Source organism: Acipenser ruthenus, chromosome 15, assembly GCF_902713425.1.
Source record: "Acipenser ruthenus chromosome 15, fAciRut3.2 maternal haplotype, whole genome shotgun sequence".
NCBI classification, from domain to species: Eukaryota; Metazoa; Chordata; class Actinopteri; order Acipenseriformes; family Acipenseridae; genus Acipenser; species Acipenser ruthenus.
Genome location: NC_081203.1, coordinates 31,076,748 through 31,091,172, shown reverse-complemented (window position 1 = coordinate 31,091,172; position 14,425 = coordinate 31,076,748). Strand labels below are relative to the sequence as shown.

Below are 14,425 nucleotides of genomic sequence, written 5' to 3'. Positions count from 1 at the left end.
AGCCTGGAGGTATGTTTTGGGTCATTATCTTGCTGTAGGATGAACCCCTGACCAACTAGGCGTATACCAGAGGGTATTGCATGGCGCTGCAAAATGCTGTGGTAGCAGTTTTGGTTCAGGGTGCCATTCACTCTGTGCAAGTCGCCAACTCTGGATCCAGCAAAAGAGCCCCAGACCATCACGCTTCCTCCTCCATGTTTGACAGTTGGTGTCACACACTGAGGAACCATCCTTTCGCCTACTCGACGGCGGACAAAAACCTTGCGTGATGAACCAAAGATTTCAAATTTTGATTAATCGGTCCATAAGACCTTCTTCCAGTCTTCAGTAGTCCACTGGCGGTGCTTCATGGCCCAAGCTAGCCTCTTTTTCTTATTATGCCATCTTAGCAATGGCTTTCTTACTGCCACTCGACCTGTCAAACCTGCAGCTCGAAGTCTTCTCTTCACAGTTGAAACTGAGACTTGCTTACTTCGACCAGTGTTAAGCTGTGCTTGAAGCTGTTGTCCTGTGAGCCGCCTATCACGCAAGCTGTTGACTCTCAGAAATTTGTCTTCTGATTCTGTTGTGGCTTTGGGTCTGCCAGACCTCTTCCTGTCAGAGTTTCCTCCAGTTTCTAAGTGCCTTTTGATGGTGTAGGAAACTGTACTCACTGACACCTTGGCTTTCTTTGCAATTTCTCTAAAGGAAAGACCTACACTTTTAAGGGTTATAATGGTCTGTCTGTCTTCCTTTGTTAATTGCCTTTTTCTCGCCATTATGAGCGCAATATACTACTTCCTGCAGTACAATACTGTCCAAATAATGCTTAATAGGGTGTAGTAACACAGTCTGTTCCAACACTGCTTTTATACAGACAGAGGGTTTGTAAGTAATCAACAAAAGTTGGGACACCTGTAGGAATTGTTAGCATCAACTTTCAAGGCTTAATTTACTTCCATTGCTGCAGAACAGCTGTAAGTTGTTAACCCATTACTTGTTCCCTGAAAAGGGCCTTTTTGTATAACTCTGAAATGTACATTATTTTTCAGTTTTTGGTAACCTAAACTTCTGTTTTTTTTTAACCTCTGGCACTTTACCGCTTACCTTTGTACCATTTCAGGTTATTCACTGGACTTGAACTGCTTAAATTTCAATAAAAACTGGAAAAATTGGGGTGTTCTAAAACTTTTGACCGGTAGTGTATATATAATGTAGGTCAGTTCCACGTTGACGCGGTTATCAAACCGAAGAATCTGGCATTAACAAAAGAAAACAGAACATCAAATCGGCTCTCAGTTCTGTTTTATGTCATAGAAAAACCAGGCTTTTATTATGTTCGGCCACCAGAGGGCGCGCTTCGCTTGCATTTCGAATCGAAAGCATATATATTTATGGTATTTCCAGTGATGTGCTAAAACTAATTATATCAAAACATGTATGTCTCGTTTATTCCGATTTTGCGATGTATATGAAAGCAATAACTTCTCAGACTGTTGAAAAAGCAGCAAGTGTTTGTGAATTAGTTTCTGATGAAATAAACTGTTTTTAGTGATAGATCTAAAAAATGGACGACTTAAAAATATGATTTTTATTTCTATGAATATATTAATCATATTGCAATAATAATCCACATTTGTGTTATACAAGTTACATATATGAATGTATGTTGTTATATTTCAATAACGTCATTTTTGAAATACACAACAATATATATATATATATATATATATATATATATATATATATATATATATATATATATATATAGCACTTGTGTATACTTCATTTGTATAACATGGCTGTCGTGTCAGACCTGGTAATTTGAAGTTTGCACTGTTGCCACTTGTAGTAGCAGTAAGTTGTTGCCTGTTTAAAAGATTAAATTATGTTTAATAAAGGGTCAGAATTTACAGTCCCTCCTCCAGAAACGTCATGAAAAAGTGAGTATAAAATTTCAGCAGAGGCTAGGGACTCAGAGCGTACACAGACACAGAAGACAGAGGCAGGGTGAAAAGAAATCAGGAAAGCATAGACGCGTACTTTTCGGAGCTGGTGCCAGAGACACGTAGGGAAGCTGGAAAAGATGGAAAAATATTGCGCAAACAAAGGAAGAATAACAGGAAAATAAAGATGCCTTTCTTTATATTAAAAGAAGTGAAGGAAACATATACGAAAGGGAAGTTTGAGAGGTAATGGATCAAAATCTCCGAAAGACTGCCTACTGAATTGTGGTTTAAGTGTTGCTAGAATAAAGATCTGGAGTATTGTATTTTTTTAATAATAAATCGCCTTGTAAAAATGAGGTCGACAAGACATAGAGTTTATTAGCACACCTGATTGCAAATAAGAAGAGATAAACTTTCCAAACTTGCGAAGAGTTTTGGTTAATGTTATATTTTAACTACTTTATACACTTTTTCAGAGGCAGTTTAGAATCTCGACTCACTTCGGTATCGACAGTAACCAGCTCTTCTCGTATATATTATTATTATTATTATTATTATTATTATTATTATTATTATTATTATTATTATTATTATTATTATAAAGAAACGATGTATTTGGGCAAAGCACTTTTGTTTTTTCTGCTTTTGGATTTTGTGACCGTTAGTTTGTCCGTCTCCACTTGCACCACGGTGGACATAGACCACATTAAGAAGAAGCGGGTCGAGGCGATCCGGGGTCAAATACTGAGTAAACTGAGGCTCACCAGCACTCCGCATACTGGGGGTCCGTCTCAGGTCCCGTTCCAGGTCTTGGCTCTCTATAACAGCACAAAGGAACTGCTAGAGGAGCTGGCCAGGGACAGGCAGCAGAGCTGTGCTCAGGATAACACAGAAACGGAGTACTATGCGAAAGAGATCTACAAGTTCAACATGATTCAGGGGCTCCCAGAAAACAGTAAGGCTTGATTGATTGGGTTTTTTTTTTTTTTTTTTATTCTTTTTTTTTTTTTTTTTTTTTTTTAAGTTATTTATTTATATTGTATATTCTCATTAGGTGCATAGTGTCAATGTCAACAAGCTGCTAAAGTATTATCACTGCTGTACAGTGGCTATACAATTGTAACTAAATACAGTACAGTGGAGTAATACAATTCCCCATATTAGGAAGTCTTGGTAAAATTTGCATTATTAGTATTTCAATTCTTTATATTGAAGTGGAACTTTGCTAAGTTATATTAAAAGTGCAGTTTAAAATGCATTCTACAATGTAATACGTGTTCTAAACATCATATCATTGAAAAAAGAAAGTCACATCGTGTTCGTTTCTTTTAAGTAGTGGTTTCATTGTAATGCTTGTATCGGGACCTGTGGACACTTCACTGGTGGTGCTTCTGCATTGTAAGGGATGCGTTTCTGTATCAGAATACCGCTTGCTCCCTGTCAGATGAGATTTTATCAGCTGCTCCGAAACGCACAAACTTGAAATGCTTCTGCAATGAGTAAAGAGCCACAGACACGAATGAATGTGAGGATCTTATAAATAAATCACGGTTAAGATGCAGTGGCAAAGTTATTGAGAAATCTATTTTACTCAAACATAGTTTTAAGTATAATGTTCCTATTGTAGCACACAGTATAGGCCTGGCATGCAGTAAACCATTACATATAAAGTGCCACACTGTCACTGGTCTATGGGGTGGACGACCATCCAATTCCCAAATGGAGATGGTTTTTCATAAATTCTGGAGTCACTCAATCTATTGAGTGAAATGAATAACATTTGGGATTATTACCCCCCCCCCCCCCCCCCCCCCATAGCCTATATCTGCATTTCAAGAGCTGCTAGCTGTACCGACAAGCCAGTGCAGATGCAGTTAAACGCTGGTCTTGTTGTTACACTTCACTTTTAGTGCATATCAATTGTCTTTCTGAAAGGGCTCTTCAGTCACAACAGTGAGAAATCCTCACAGAATTGAAAGAACCTAAAAGAAAGCTGCAGGGTTAGTCTTTGGGAGGAGGGTGGCCCTGCAGGTTGTGTTGGGGATTCATTGACAGCACACTGGGGAGGAGGAACTGAGGCTGCTGTTGCTCAGCTGTTCAGGTAGTAAACTTCATTGCTGTCCATCAGTCAGCCAGCACTAAATGTATCATCAAATATTATGAAGAAAAAAACAATAGTTTGAAAGGTATAAGCAGCAAAGTGTTTGTGGGAAAGATTCCTGATGTGCAGATTTCTGTTGTTCCTGGCAGTGCACTGTGGCACGTGGCACAATTTCTGTCCTGAAAAGAAAAAAAGGCACTCCATTGCTATTGCATATTTTTACAATCACACCACCTGTGTGTTATAATATTACAGGGGAAGATCATTGTCGCCCCGGTGATGAATCTAAATGGTAACGCCCAGTGCCAAACTGTCAAAGTGTGTAAAGTTTTTACATCTTAGGGGTTTTAACATTCAAAATAAATTGGTAAAGCACAGTAAATGCATGGTATAAGCATGGCAAAACAATGGTAAGCTGCTCATTTACTGTCCAAACATTACCAAGGTAAACTTCAGTAAAGGGGAGTCGTACCCCCCTGGACTCTGATCTCATCAGTTGGGTGTGATCAGTGCAGGATGGGCGACCTCACAGGAAAACGTCCTGCTGTAGGGAGTGCTTTCGAAGCCGTACCCTTTCAGAACAGAGCTGGCTGTATGTGTGTGTAGGAATGTAAGCTTGGCAGGGATGGGGTTAAATCGGTCCCTGCCAGCAATCATTAGGTAATTGGTGTTAATTGGGGAGTGGCCACATCTATGACAAGGAGACATAAATACTTTGTTGGAGGATTTTGCTGTGATTTCTGTATTGTTTTGCAAACTTTATAGTGAAGGCCAATGCCCAGCCTGTATAGTTTTGTTTTGGTTGAATCTTTGTTTTGGCTCTAGCGCCAGTTTATTTTGTTCCTGTGTTTTGTGTTTGTTTGTTTCTTTAAATAAATGTGCGCTTTAATCTGCAGCTTCTGTCTCTGAGTCTCTAATTCCTGCCGGTAACATCTTGGGCCACAGCGCTATCCTGTGAACAAAGATTCAAACAAACCAAAACTATACAGGCTGGGCATTAGCCTTCACTATAAAGCTTGCAAAACCGCCAACCGCCAACCGCCAACCGCCCAACAAACAAAGGCTTTGTGGCTCCTTTTATACATGTGGCCACTCCACAATTAGCACCAATTACCTAATGGCCAAACCTGTGACTGCTGGTAGGGATAGCTTTAACCAGGTCCCTGCCAACCTTACATTCCCACACACACACTATTTCCAGCAGCAGTGCTTGTGCCCTGCCACAAATACATTCTTTCTTGCCAGTGTGTAAGTGGGTGGTCTCACAAAACTGACACAATGATGATGTGGCCATTATAGACCAACTGAGTAGCCGCCCCGGTTGTGGGACTTAAAACTCTTCCATTTTGGGAAGCATTAAAAACATTGCATGTGCCTTGAAGCATTAATGGTTTAGAGAATTGTCTACTCTTCTTGACCTTGCACAGTGTGTGCCGCACAGCAGCCATCAGACTGCAGGAGTCATACTGTGGACTTGATTGGTTAGTGTGTGCTGGGTTTGGTTTGGCCACCTGGACATCCTAGTGTCGAGACATGTGTTTTAAATGATTTTATAGCAGTGGGAAAAGTTTTCACGTTTTACAAACATACTTGATACAGTATCTTCTGATACTAAAGAAAATCTTAAATCCGGAATCTTGTCTGAAAGATTTAACTTTTTTAATTAACATTTCATTTGTAGCAAGGTGCAGCACCTCTCAAACGAAGCCATTAAAGCTATAACTTCCATTGTTGCTGTATCACCGTGGCATTTAAAAATGTAAACACATTCTCACATTAAAGATCATACTATATTGCAGTTGGGTGTGGCTCGTTAACTTCTGACAATCGACTTATTGAAGTTCATTCCACTTAACACAACTAATGTGTTTTCCATACATACACTACCTCGAATACATCTGAAGACTAGATGATGTATTCTCAAAACGCTGAAGACTTTCAAATTGCCTTTTTGGCCTTGAACATAGTCTACTGTCAAATTGCAATTGACCTGGAATGCACAGAGCAATGTGTGCCATGCATCAAGCAGAAAGCTTCCTGTGGAATAATAGTCTGTTACTACAGTTAGCTTTTGTCACGGTATGAGTTGGACCGTATGGGAGTTTTCTCACAAAGCTGTACCACAGCAGTGCTTTTGACCCGAGAGACCACCCCTGCTATTCAGTCTTGGTTATCTCCCAAGAACAGACTGACAGCTTTACCAAATTGCGTGGTGGTTTCATGTGAGGACAAAATTGAAACCACTACTCCTTTCACATGAGCTAAAGCCAGATGCAAACTCAGGCCTCCAGAGGTGCATTGGAGCGCAGGCTAGTGCTTTAACCACTACATCACCTAACCTCTGTCACTGTCACAGGGACAGAATATACATATATATCAAGGAAAACTAACATATCATAGAAAAAAATGTAAACCCAACGAAGTACATACAGTTTGAGCACTTCACATGTGAAGCTGGTACCACTGATTGAAGAGGCCCTTTCTGTCCTCCCAGAGTTTGAACCGCCTTTGTGTGTTTCACTCTTTGTTCTTTTCACCCTTGTGTTACGTAATGTATTTTGAAAAGCCTTCATCTCTGCTCTGCTGGCTATTCCAGAACTGTAAGCTGAGGAGAACAAGCCCTACAGCGTCTGGTTCAGAGGGAGCCAGGCATTTGCTTGTGAATGATGATCTCCATTGGTGTTGGAGCCCAGGCCTCTTGGCTCCGAGAGGCATGCAGAGTGCTTAGGGAAAAGCAAAGGAGAAGGGCTTTGTTTTTTCAAGTCTTTTTAAATGCCTGCCGGACTTATGTCATCACCAGCTAAATTGCTTTCAAATTTCAAAATTGGCATCTTCCATGCACGACTGGCTATTCAAAGGTAACAAATAAAATACAAAAATAGTATGGCTCTTTTAACATTTATAAACCGGATGTTAACTTTATACCTACCTAGCTGTGTAATAGGGCAATTTAGTCTTCCTGGTGCTGGTCTGTGAATAGCTTGGACAAATTTATTCTGCCAGTTTTCTACTTACCCTGGGTGGGGACAGTGGAGCTATGCTACCTTGCATACCCAATCCTTAATTGTCACTATGATGTTTGTTATTAGTGCCCAAAATACATGTTCTTTCAATCACTATAGTTGGAAGCAAACTGACAACTTAGTCATTGCCACCCTGCCCCACTTGCTTTCACGTTTCCTGGAGTCAAAGTGTGAGTTTTGATGGACTTTTTTAGGGGGTTTTAGGTAGGATCCTAATACCTGTTACACAAATCCACAGTATTGTGGCCGGATAACTGGGCTTCACCGAATCTTGCAAGAACATTGTTATGCTAACAAGAAAAAAAATTAGGGAACAGTTAGCACTAGCATAGTGAGTTTTGATGCCTGGCACAGTGTTAATAAAATAGCTACTGCTAGAAAAGTATTTGGCCCCTGCTGATTTGTTCCATAAATAAACCCTAAGAGCTTAGGCATCATAAGAATGATTTGTGGGGTCATCACAACCCTGATGTGTGATTGCAGCCAGGAAGCTGCTCTCCCAATGATTTATTACAGCTTACATTAAAATGTTGACATTTTTGTTTGTTTTCAACCTGTCTTGTTCTTCTAGTTTTTCTAAAGTGCTGATGTCAGTACCTTGACTTGCATCGCAATGTGAAAACTGATAACAGAGGACAATGAATTACCCCCCCCCCCCCCCCCCCCCATTTCACTGCAATTATTCCAGTGATCTATAGCACTCACAGTCATGGAACAAATTACCTTCAGACCCCTTGGCAAAAATAAACTATAATGTGAAATCCACCTAAAACCACTGCAATAGGAAAAATGAGGTCATCCAAAAGGAAATGAAAACCTTGATTAGAATTTCAAATCAGCTCTCCGAGCAGGGGCTATCTTCCTCTTCTTCAGACCACTGGAAAGTGCATGGCTTATATAGCCAAGAGCCAAGACTACAACTAGGAAAGGTCACTTCAAAAGAAGCAGAAACATTGGAACAGTCAGCTAATGTCTGGGAGGGAGGGTGCTGTGGGTTTGTATGAAATTCCCCCGCCTCTGCTCAGGCACATTATATATTAATGTTATGCAATAAAAATAAAAAAAAACAATGGGGATATTGGCAGCAATAGTTTGCACATTTTCATAATTGGATTACATTGTCCTGGAGAGGCTCTGATTGGCAGACCCATATTTATCAAAACACCTTCCATGCTTTTGTTCAGCACCAAACACTGCTGGAAATTCAAGCAGCTTTTCTTTAACAACAGTAGTTGGGATTGGAACACCAGTTTATTGTTTTTTTGCTGTTTATTTCACAGACAACAGCAGAATCTTGAATGCCCACTATAACCACACTTACCATCAAACCTTGTTACTGTGTGCTGTAGATATATTTCAGATTCCAGTCAGGGTGCAGTTAACAGATGCTGTGCATTTAGAACCAAGTTTAAAATGCAACTCTCTCGTCGGATTGACACAACAACATTCTGGCAGTGCGGTTTGAATTGTGAGTTAGGCATGGCAGATGATTTCCGTATTTTTTTTTGAGAACTCACAGAAAACATTCCTTGTTTTGCAGATGACCTCCCTTACTGTCCCAAAGGGATTACCTCAAAGGTGTTTCGCTTTAATGTCTCCTCCATGGAGAAGAACTCCACTAACCTGTTCCGGGCAGAATTCCGGGCACTCAGGGTGCCGAACTCTAGCGCCAAGCGCAGTGAGCAACGAATTGAACTCTACCAGGTGTGTAAAGGTACAGTTTCAGTGTCTTTTTCACAAAAGACATTTAAAGAAGTGCAGAGCAAGGCTTTACAATTATTAGCATGAGCAGCAGTGCTACCAGCCCCCCTATCTTGAGTTGAAGCTCCTTTGGGTCTTTGCTTCCTGCGCTTCTAACAAACACTTATACATGTATTATTCATGGTGGATCTTGAAATCTCAGTTCAGAGTTATGAAGTTTTTCCCATAGAAGCAATTTTAAAGCCAGGTTGCCTAGCCAAGTTTCAAATACAATGCAACAGGAAAGAGCTGTGGACCAGACAAGCATTTTCTATGAAGGGCATATTGTGCAACAAACATATTGTAGATAAGATGCAGTTGATAATTTGATACCCTTAGGTGATTTATAAAGGATAAAGTGCATTATTTTAATACTACATCATATCCATGCGTAGTTATAGAATGGGAATGGGGTACAAGAAAAAGTGCGAAGGAAATATTAGCTAGGAAGCATCTGCACCTGTCTTCTGGGGATATTTTCTCTTACTTTCCACCAGATGCCCCCACGGGAGGAGAGAGCGTGATCAAGTTCCATCATTTCCTGCTTTAGACACGACAGCCTCTCAACTGCATACCATTTTCAGTGAGAGCTGCCAGGCCAAAATATAACACTGCAGGAAGCTAAAATGCTTAAATTGCGAGATAATAAAATAAGTGTCAGGGGTTTCAGAATCTTGTAAGTGTGTTGAGATCGCAGCAGATATATTATCTGCGGTATGACGGGCAGCAAGTTGTGTAGATTTGACTTTTTTTTAAATTGAGTATTGTGTGTTGCAATGCTTTGTGTTACCATTGAGGGGGTATGTAAAGAACTACCGCCAGTTTACCATGTCTCGTTGACAAATGAGAATAACATCAGCTTTAAGAGAGGCTGTGGCAACAGAATGAACACAGCAAGCCCGAGCTAGAGGTATGGATAACAGCGGAATTCATATTTCATATGCTGTACAATATCTTCTAAAAAGACACCATTAGACCAGAACACAAGTAAAACGAGTGCAGTCTATAGTAGGTTTTCAGTATTTAAGAAGTTGCAATGCTTTTGAAAACAAACAGCTGGGAGCCACTTAATCAATTCTTTACAAAAAGCAGGGTACTATTAGCTTGGCTAAGAGGGTTATATCTTTAAAAATGTAGCACAAAATTGATAAAGTCCATGCTCGATGTATTGCTTTTTTAGGGGTGAATAAGGCCTTTGCTAGTCACAGGTAAACTGATACAATAATAACTGGTGGAATTTATTTGAAATGTGATATCTAACTGCTTCTTTTCTATTTCACAGATTCTAAGACCGGATGACCACATCGCAAAGCAGCGTTACATTGGGGGGAAAAACATCCTGACAAAGGGCTTGCATGAGTGGATATCATTTGATGTAACTGACACTGTAAGGGAATGGCTAATGTATAGAGGTTAGTCCCTTCACTACAGTTCTGTACCGGTTTCATTGGTTGGTTTAAAGAGAATGAATTGAGTAGAACGTTGTGTGCATAATTAGGAGTGTAAGCCAATGCTAAAGCTCAGTTCAGCGTTCAGAAAACAACCTGAATGCTTTGGGTACTGTCTTCACCTCCTGATTACAAGTGATTCTGAAACTGATAACAAGGATAGAGTGTACCTAGTGCCCCTGAGCTCTGAAAAAGGGGGCAGTTTCAGTGGGCTTCGATGTTGATTTCATGTCATGTTTCATCAGAGACCAATCTGGGCCTGGAGATAAGCGTGCACTGCCCCTGTCACACATTCAACCCCAACGGGGACATCATTGAAAACATCAACGAGGTACTTGAGGTCAAATTTAAAGGTGAGGCGTTAATATAATTGTTTGCATCATATTAGGAGCCTAGTGGGTTCCATTAAAATACCTAATCAATATTTGAACAGCTGTACTATCCACTATATGATACAGTGGAGGCGCTTACACAAATGTACTGCCAGTCTAATTTGACTACCCTTGCCATCCAAGACTTCTTAAGAAGTAATGACTGAACTGTTCTTGTAAGTTGGTAAATGCAGGTCACTGGAGTACTGGTTGACAATGAGACACCTGTATAAATGTTAGATAAGACAACACAAAATATATGTGTACCTTTCTCTAATAATATCCCATGCTGCCCTTGGAATAACCAAGGCATTTTAGTTATTCTTTGATTCACATAAAATATAATTTTTGGAGGTTTTGTAATCTATGAAGAATGATTTCCCCTTTTCAAATGTAGAAATGTACTCATTTCTTAGTACAACATCGGAAAGGGGTATCCGTATGGTATCTTACTTAAAGGTGGCCTCTGGGGTTACCAAAGGGAACATTTGTGAAGGGCTGGCAAGTTACCCAGAAGTAATGTGCTAAAGAGGCTAAGGGCTTGTAGACACTTGGAAGAGAGTAAAACGGAGGCGTCATATATTGTCTCAAGTGACCACGGCTGCTTTTTGTATCTTTAATTTAACTGCAGATTATGTGACCAGTCTAATCACTCAAATAAAAAATAAAGCTCCATCTAGAACTTCTGAATCTGTGAGAGTTTATTCTTTTTTCTAGAAAACTTCCCAAAAGTTTGTATGCTTGTCCAGGAAGTTGAGTTTATTTGATCTAATGTTTTCTATCCCCAGGCATGGAGGGTGAATACGAGGAGCAGACCCGCTTGGATTTGGGGAAGCTGAAGAAACAGAAGGACCAGCTGTACCCTCACCTCATCCTTATGATGCTGCCCCCTCACCGCTTGGACACCCAATCTAGCAGTCACCGCCGCAAACGGGCTCTCGACACCAACTACTGCTTCACGTAAGTGCAGGCCTCTCCATTCTTTATCTCAGTGTGAGACCCAGATAGAGGACTCAGCCAGCGCTCTGAACAGGATGTTACCAAATACTGTCGGATGGAAAACAATCTTACGATTAACCGTGTTTTTAAGTTTTCTTTTGCCTAGGAAACAAAGGGTTTCGTCTTTAAACTAAATTGGATATAGGTGTTACAAACACATATTCATTGTAATACGTCAATGATGTAGAACTGTTCTGTGTGAATGGAAAGGCACTGCCAATGCCTCCCTCGCTTCATTCAGGTTTTCCCACGTCAGACCATTAACATTTTTTAAATTTGTTTGTTTAAACTTTGCAGGAATTACGAAGAAAACTGCTGCGTGCGTCCACTCTACATTGATTTCCGACAGGACCTGGGCTGGAAATGGATCCACGAACCCAAAGGCTACTACGCTAATTTCTGCTCGGGTCCCTGCCCATACCTCAGGAGTGCTGACACCACACACAGCACGGTGAGAGACCTCCTTCAAAACAGAGTGTTTTCAACCAGGCCGAGTGGTTTTAGAGCAGGAGACCTCTTCTTGGAAGATAAACTGTTACTTCTGGGGCTGAAGCTAAAGTACTACATAATATAATGCTAGCAATCAACATGAAAGTCCTGTTTAGAATTCCAGTGTTTTTTAAAATAATGTTCATGGTCATACCCACTGTGTTGGTACGTTATCCATCCCAAGACATGATGAGGTGTTGACTCATATTCATATCCTGTGTTCATGTTTCTTTCTGTTCACACAGGTGCTGGGCCTCTACAACACTTTAAATCCTGAAGCATCGGCTTCTCCCTGCTGTGTTCCTCAGGACCTCGAACCCCTGACTATCCTCTATTATGTAGGACGGACTCCCAAGGTGGAGCAACTCTCCAACATGATTGTAAAATCCTGCAAATGCAGCTGAAACCAACCATCAGCGACCACAAATAAGTGCCATTCAGCAGGACTGTCGAACTGAGAGTTCTGTCATCCGAAGGATCCCCTAACATGGTACTTCTGAAAGAACAAAATGGCTGGCTACTGTCAAGGACATGAAGCTGATTTACCATGCCTTGACAGCTCAAATAAGGACATTTAATATTAACCTTTGTTAAAGGATAAAGACTTATAATTCGTGGACTCCTGAAAGTGACAATTTTAAGTTTTTTCAGCATTCTAAAGTGACTTTTACAACTGATACACAAGCAAATTAAGCTTATGTCCTGAAAAAAAAAATTATATAAAAAAAAAAAAAAAAAACTAAAAAGACAAAGGCTGTGATGTTCCTAATTAAGATCAGTTGTGTAGAATCCGTTATGTGGAGAGCTGCCAGTATGCCGACTTGACAAAGTAACAACCAATAAAAAGGAAGACAATGAAAAATGCTTACTGGATTGGAAGTTCTAGAAAGAGGATTCAAAAATAGAAGAATAAAAATGGCAGCAAGCGTTGTGTGTGAAGCTACCTATTGGTGAGGGGAGGGGGGGGGCAAGGGGGGAGGGTTACAACTTAAAACCTAATGAGTACCAAAATTGGTACCAAAGGATCTCCATGCTGGAAATTAGCGCTGTGCACATATGTGAACCCTAAGCTGTTAAACTTTATGGATTTAAAATAGTATTAAAAAAAAAAAAAACACAATTGCTGGAAAAAAAAGCTATGGCAAAATAGGATTGTTATTCTGTTTACCTTTACATCTGTTCATCAACAGAAGAACTATATTTGCGGACAAACAATGTATGCCACTTAGTGAATATTTCACTAAAATCATCACTAAATCAAACTGTCATTGTTTTTAAAAATATTACTCTTTAAAACACTTTATATATATAAAAAAAAAAGGTCTTGGACATTTGGATTTGTTTGCATGTAGTTTGAAATAAGTATTTGATGGTTTGTTTTTTTTTCCCACCAACAATATACAAATTAAACTTATTTTTTTATTAATACTGCTACAATATGATCAGAGATGAAAAACTGGTTAAAGTTAAAGGGTCAATTCTAGTTTTACAGTACCCATTTCAGTACTTCACTGACATACACTAATTGTTTCATAGTTAGAAGTTAGAAATATTGGGTCCTACACAAAAAAATATTTAACTCATGAACTCTTTATTGCATGTTTTGATGGTTTAAATAAAGTGTTTAGTACCACATGTGTTGCTAACTCAGAGTTAAAGATGTGAATATGTCCTATAGTTTCAGTCACAGTATTAATCTGTAGGGAAATTAATACAATTGATACAATTAAACTGCACCTGTACAAAATACTGTGTCTATATTTTAGGCGTTTATGAGTTTACTTTATGTAGTATAAAAACAGCTGTGATGTAATACATTTAAAATATTTTTAATAACTTTTGATTTTTTTTTTTTTATTGTGAAATAAAAAAAAAGTCTGCTAAAAATACACACATATTTACATTCATTACAGAACATTACATGGTTAACATGAATATTACAAAAGAGGTCAATTTACAAATGTCTGTTCATTCTTTACAAAAAAAATACAATTTGTATTTTATTTTAGATTAACAAACAAAATATATCTTCAAAAAAACATCTTGATAATAGCAAAAATATTACTCAAATTGTATATTTGAAGGGTTTTCAAAAATAAAGGTTTTGTCAACTTCAATATATGATAATGATATGATATGAGACTAACTCACGGAACTGAAAATCAGTACTCTAAATGATATAAATTTACTTCCAATGCAGAATGAATGGGTTGGATGTTTGTTATTTCTTTTAACCCTAAAATGTGTTTCTGGAATGGTGACTGCCAAGGAACCATTAATAAGCAGGAGTGCCTAGATAGTTTAGGAAGGGCAGAGTGCATTTCAA

At 39.2% G+C, this 14,425-nt stretch overlaps 1 protein-coding gene across 1 annotated transcript; it reads left to right on the top strand.

Annotated features, from left to right (window-relative positions):
- The first annotated feature begins 1,969 nt into the window (after positions 1-1,969).
- LOC117963928 (transforming growth factor beta-3 proprotein-like) lies at positions 1,970-13,246 on the top strand. Its single transcript, XM_034905822.2, has 7 exons — positions 1,970-2,883; positions 8,593-8,756; positions 10,075-10,204; positions 10,486-10,593; positions 11,400-11,571; positions 11,908-12,061; positions 12,345-13,246. The coding sequence occupies exons 1-7, from the start codon at positions 2,370-2,372 to the stop codon at positions 12,501-12,503; spliced, it is 1,401 nt and encodes a 466-aa protein (XP_034761713.2). The 5' UTR covers positions 1,970-2,369; the 3' UTR covers positions 12,504-13,246.
- The last annotated feature ends 1,179 nt before the right edge of the window (positions 13,247-14,425 follow it).

Coding starts and splice junctions, on each gene's coding strand:
- LOC117963928 (XM_034905822.2), top strand. CDS start 2,370: ATGTTATATTTTAACTACTTTATACACTTTTTCAGAGGCAGTTTAGAA. Junction 2,884..8,592: donor TCAGGGGCTCCCAGAAAACA/GTAAGGCTTGAT, acceptor CTTGTTTTGCAG/ATGACCTCCCTTACTGTCCC. Junction 10,205..10,485: donor GGAATGGCTAATGTATAGAG/GTTAGTCCCTTC, acceptor ATGTTTCATCAG/AGACCAATCTGGGCCTGGAG.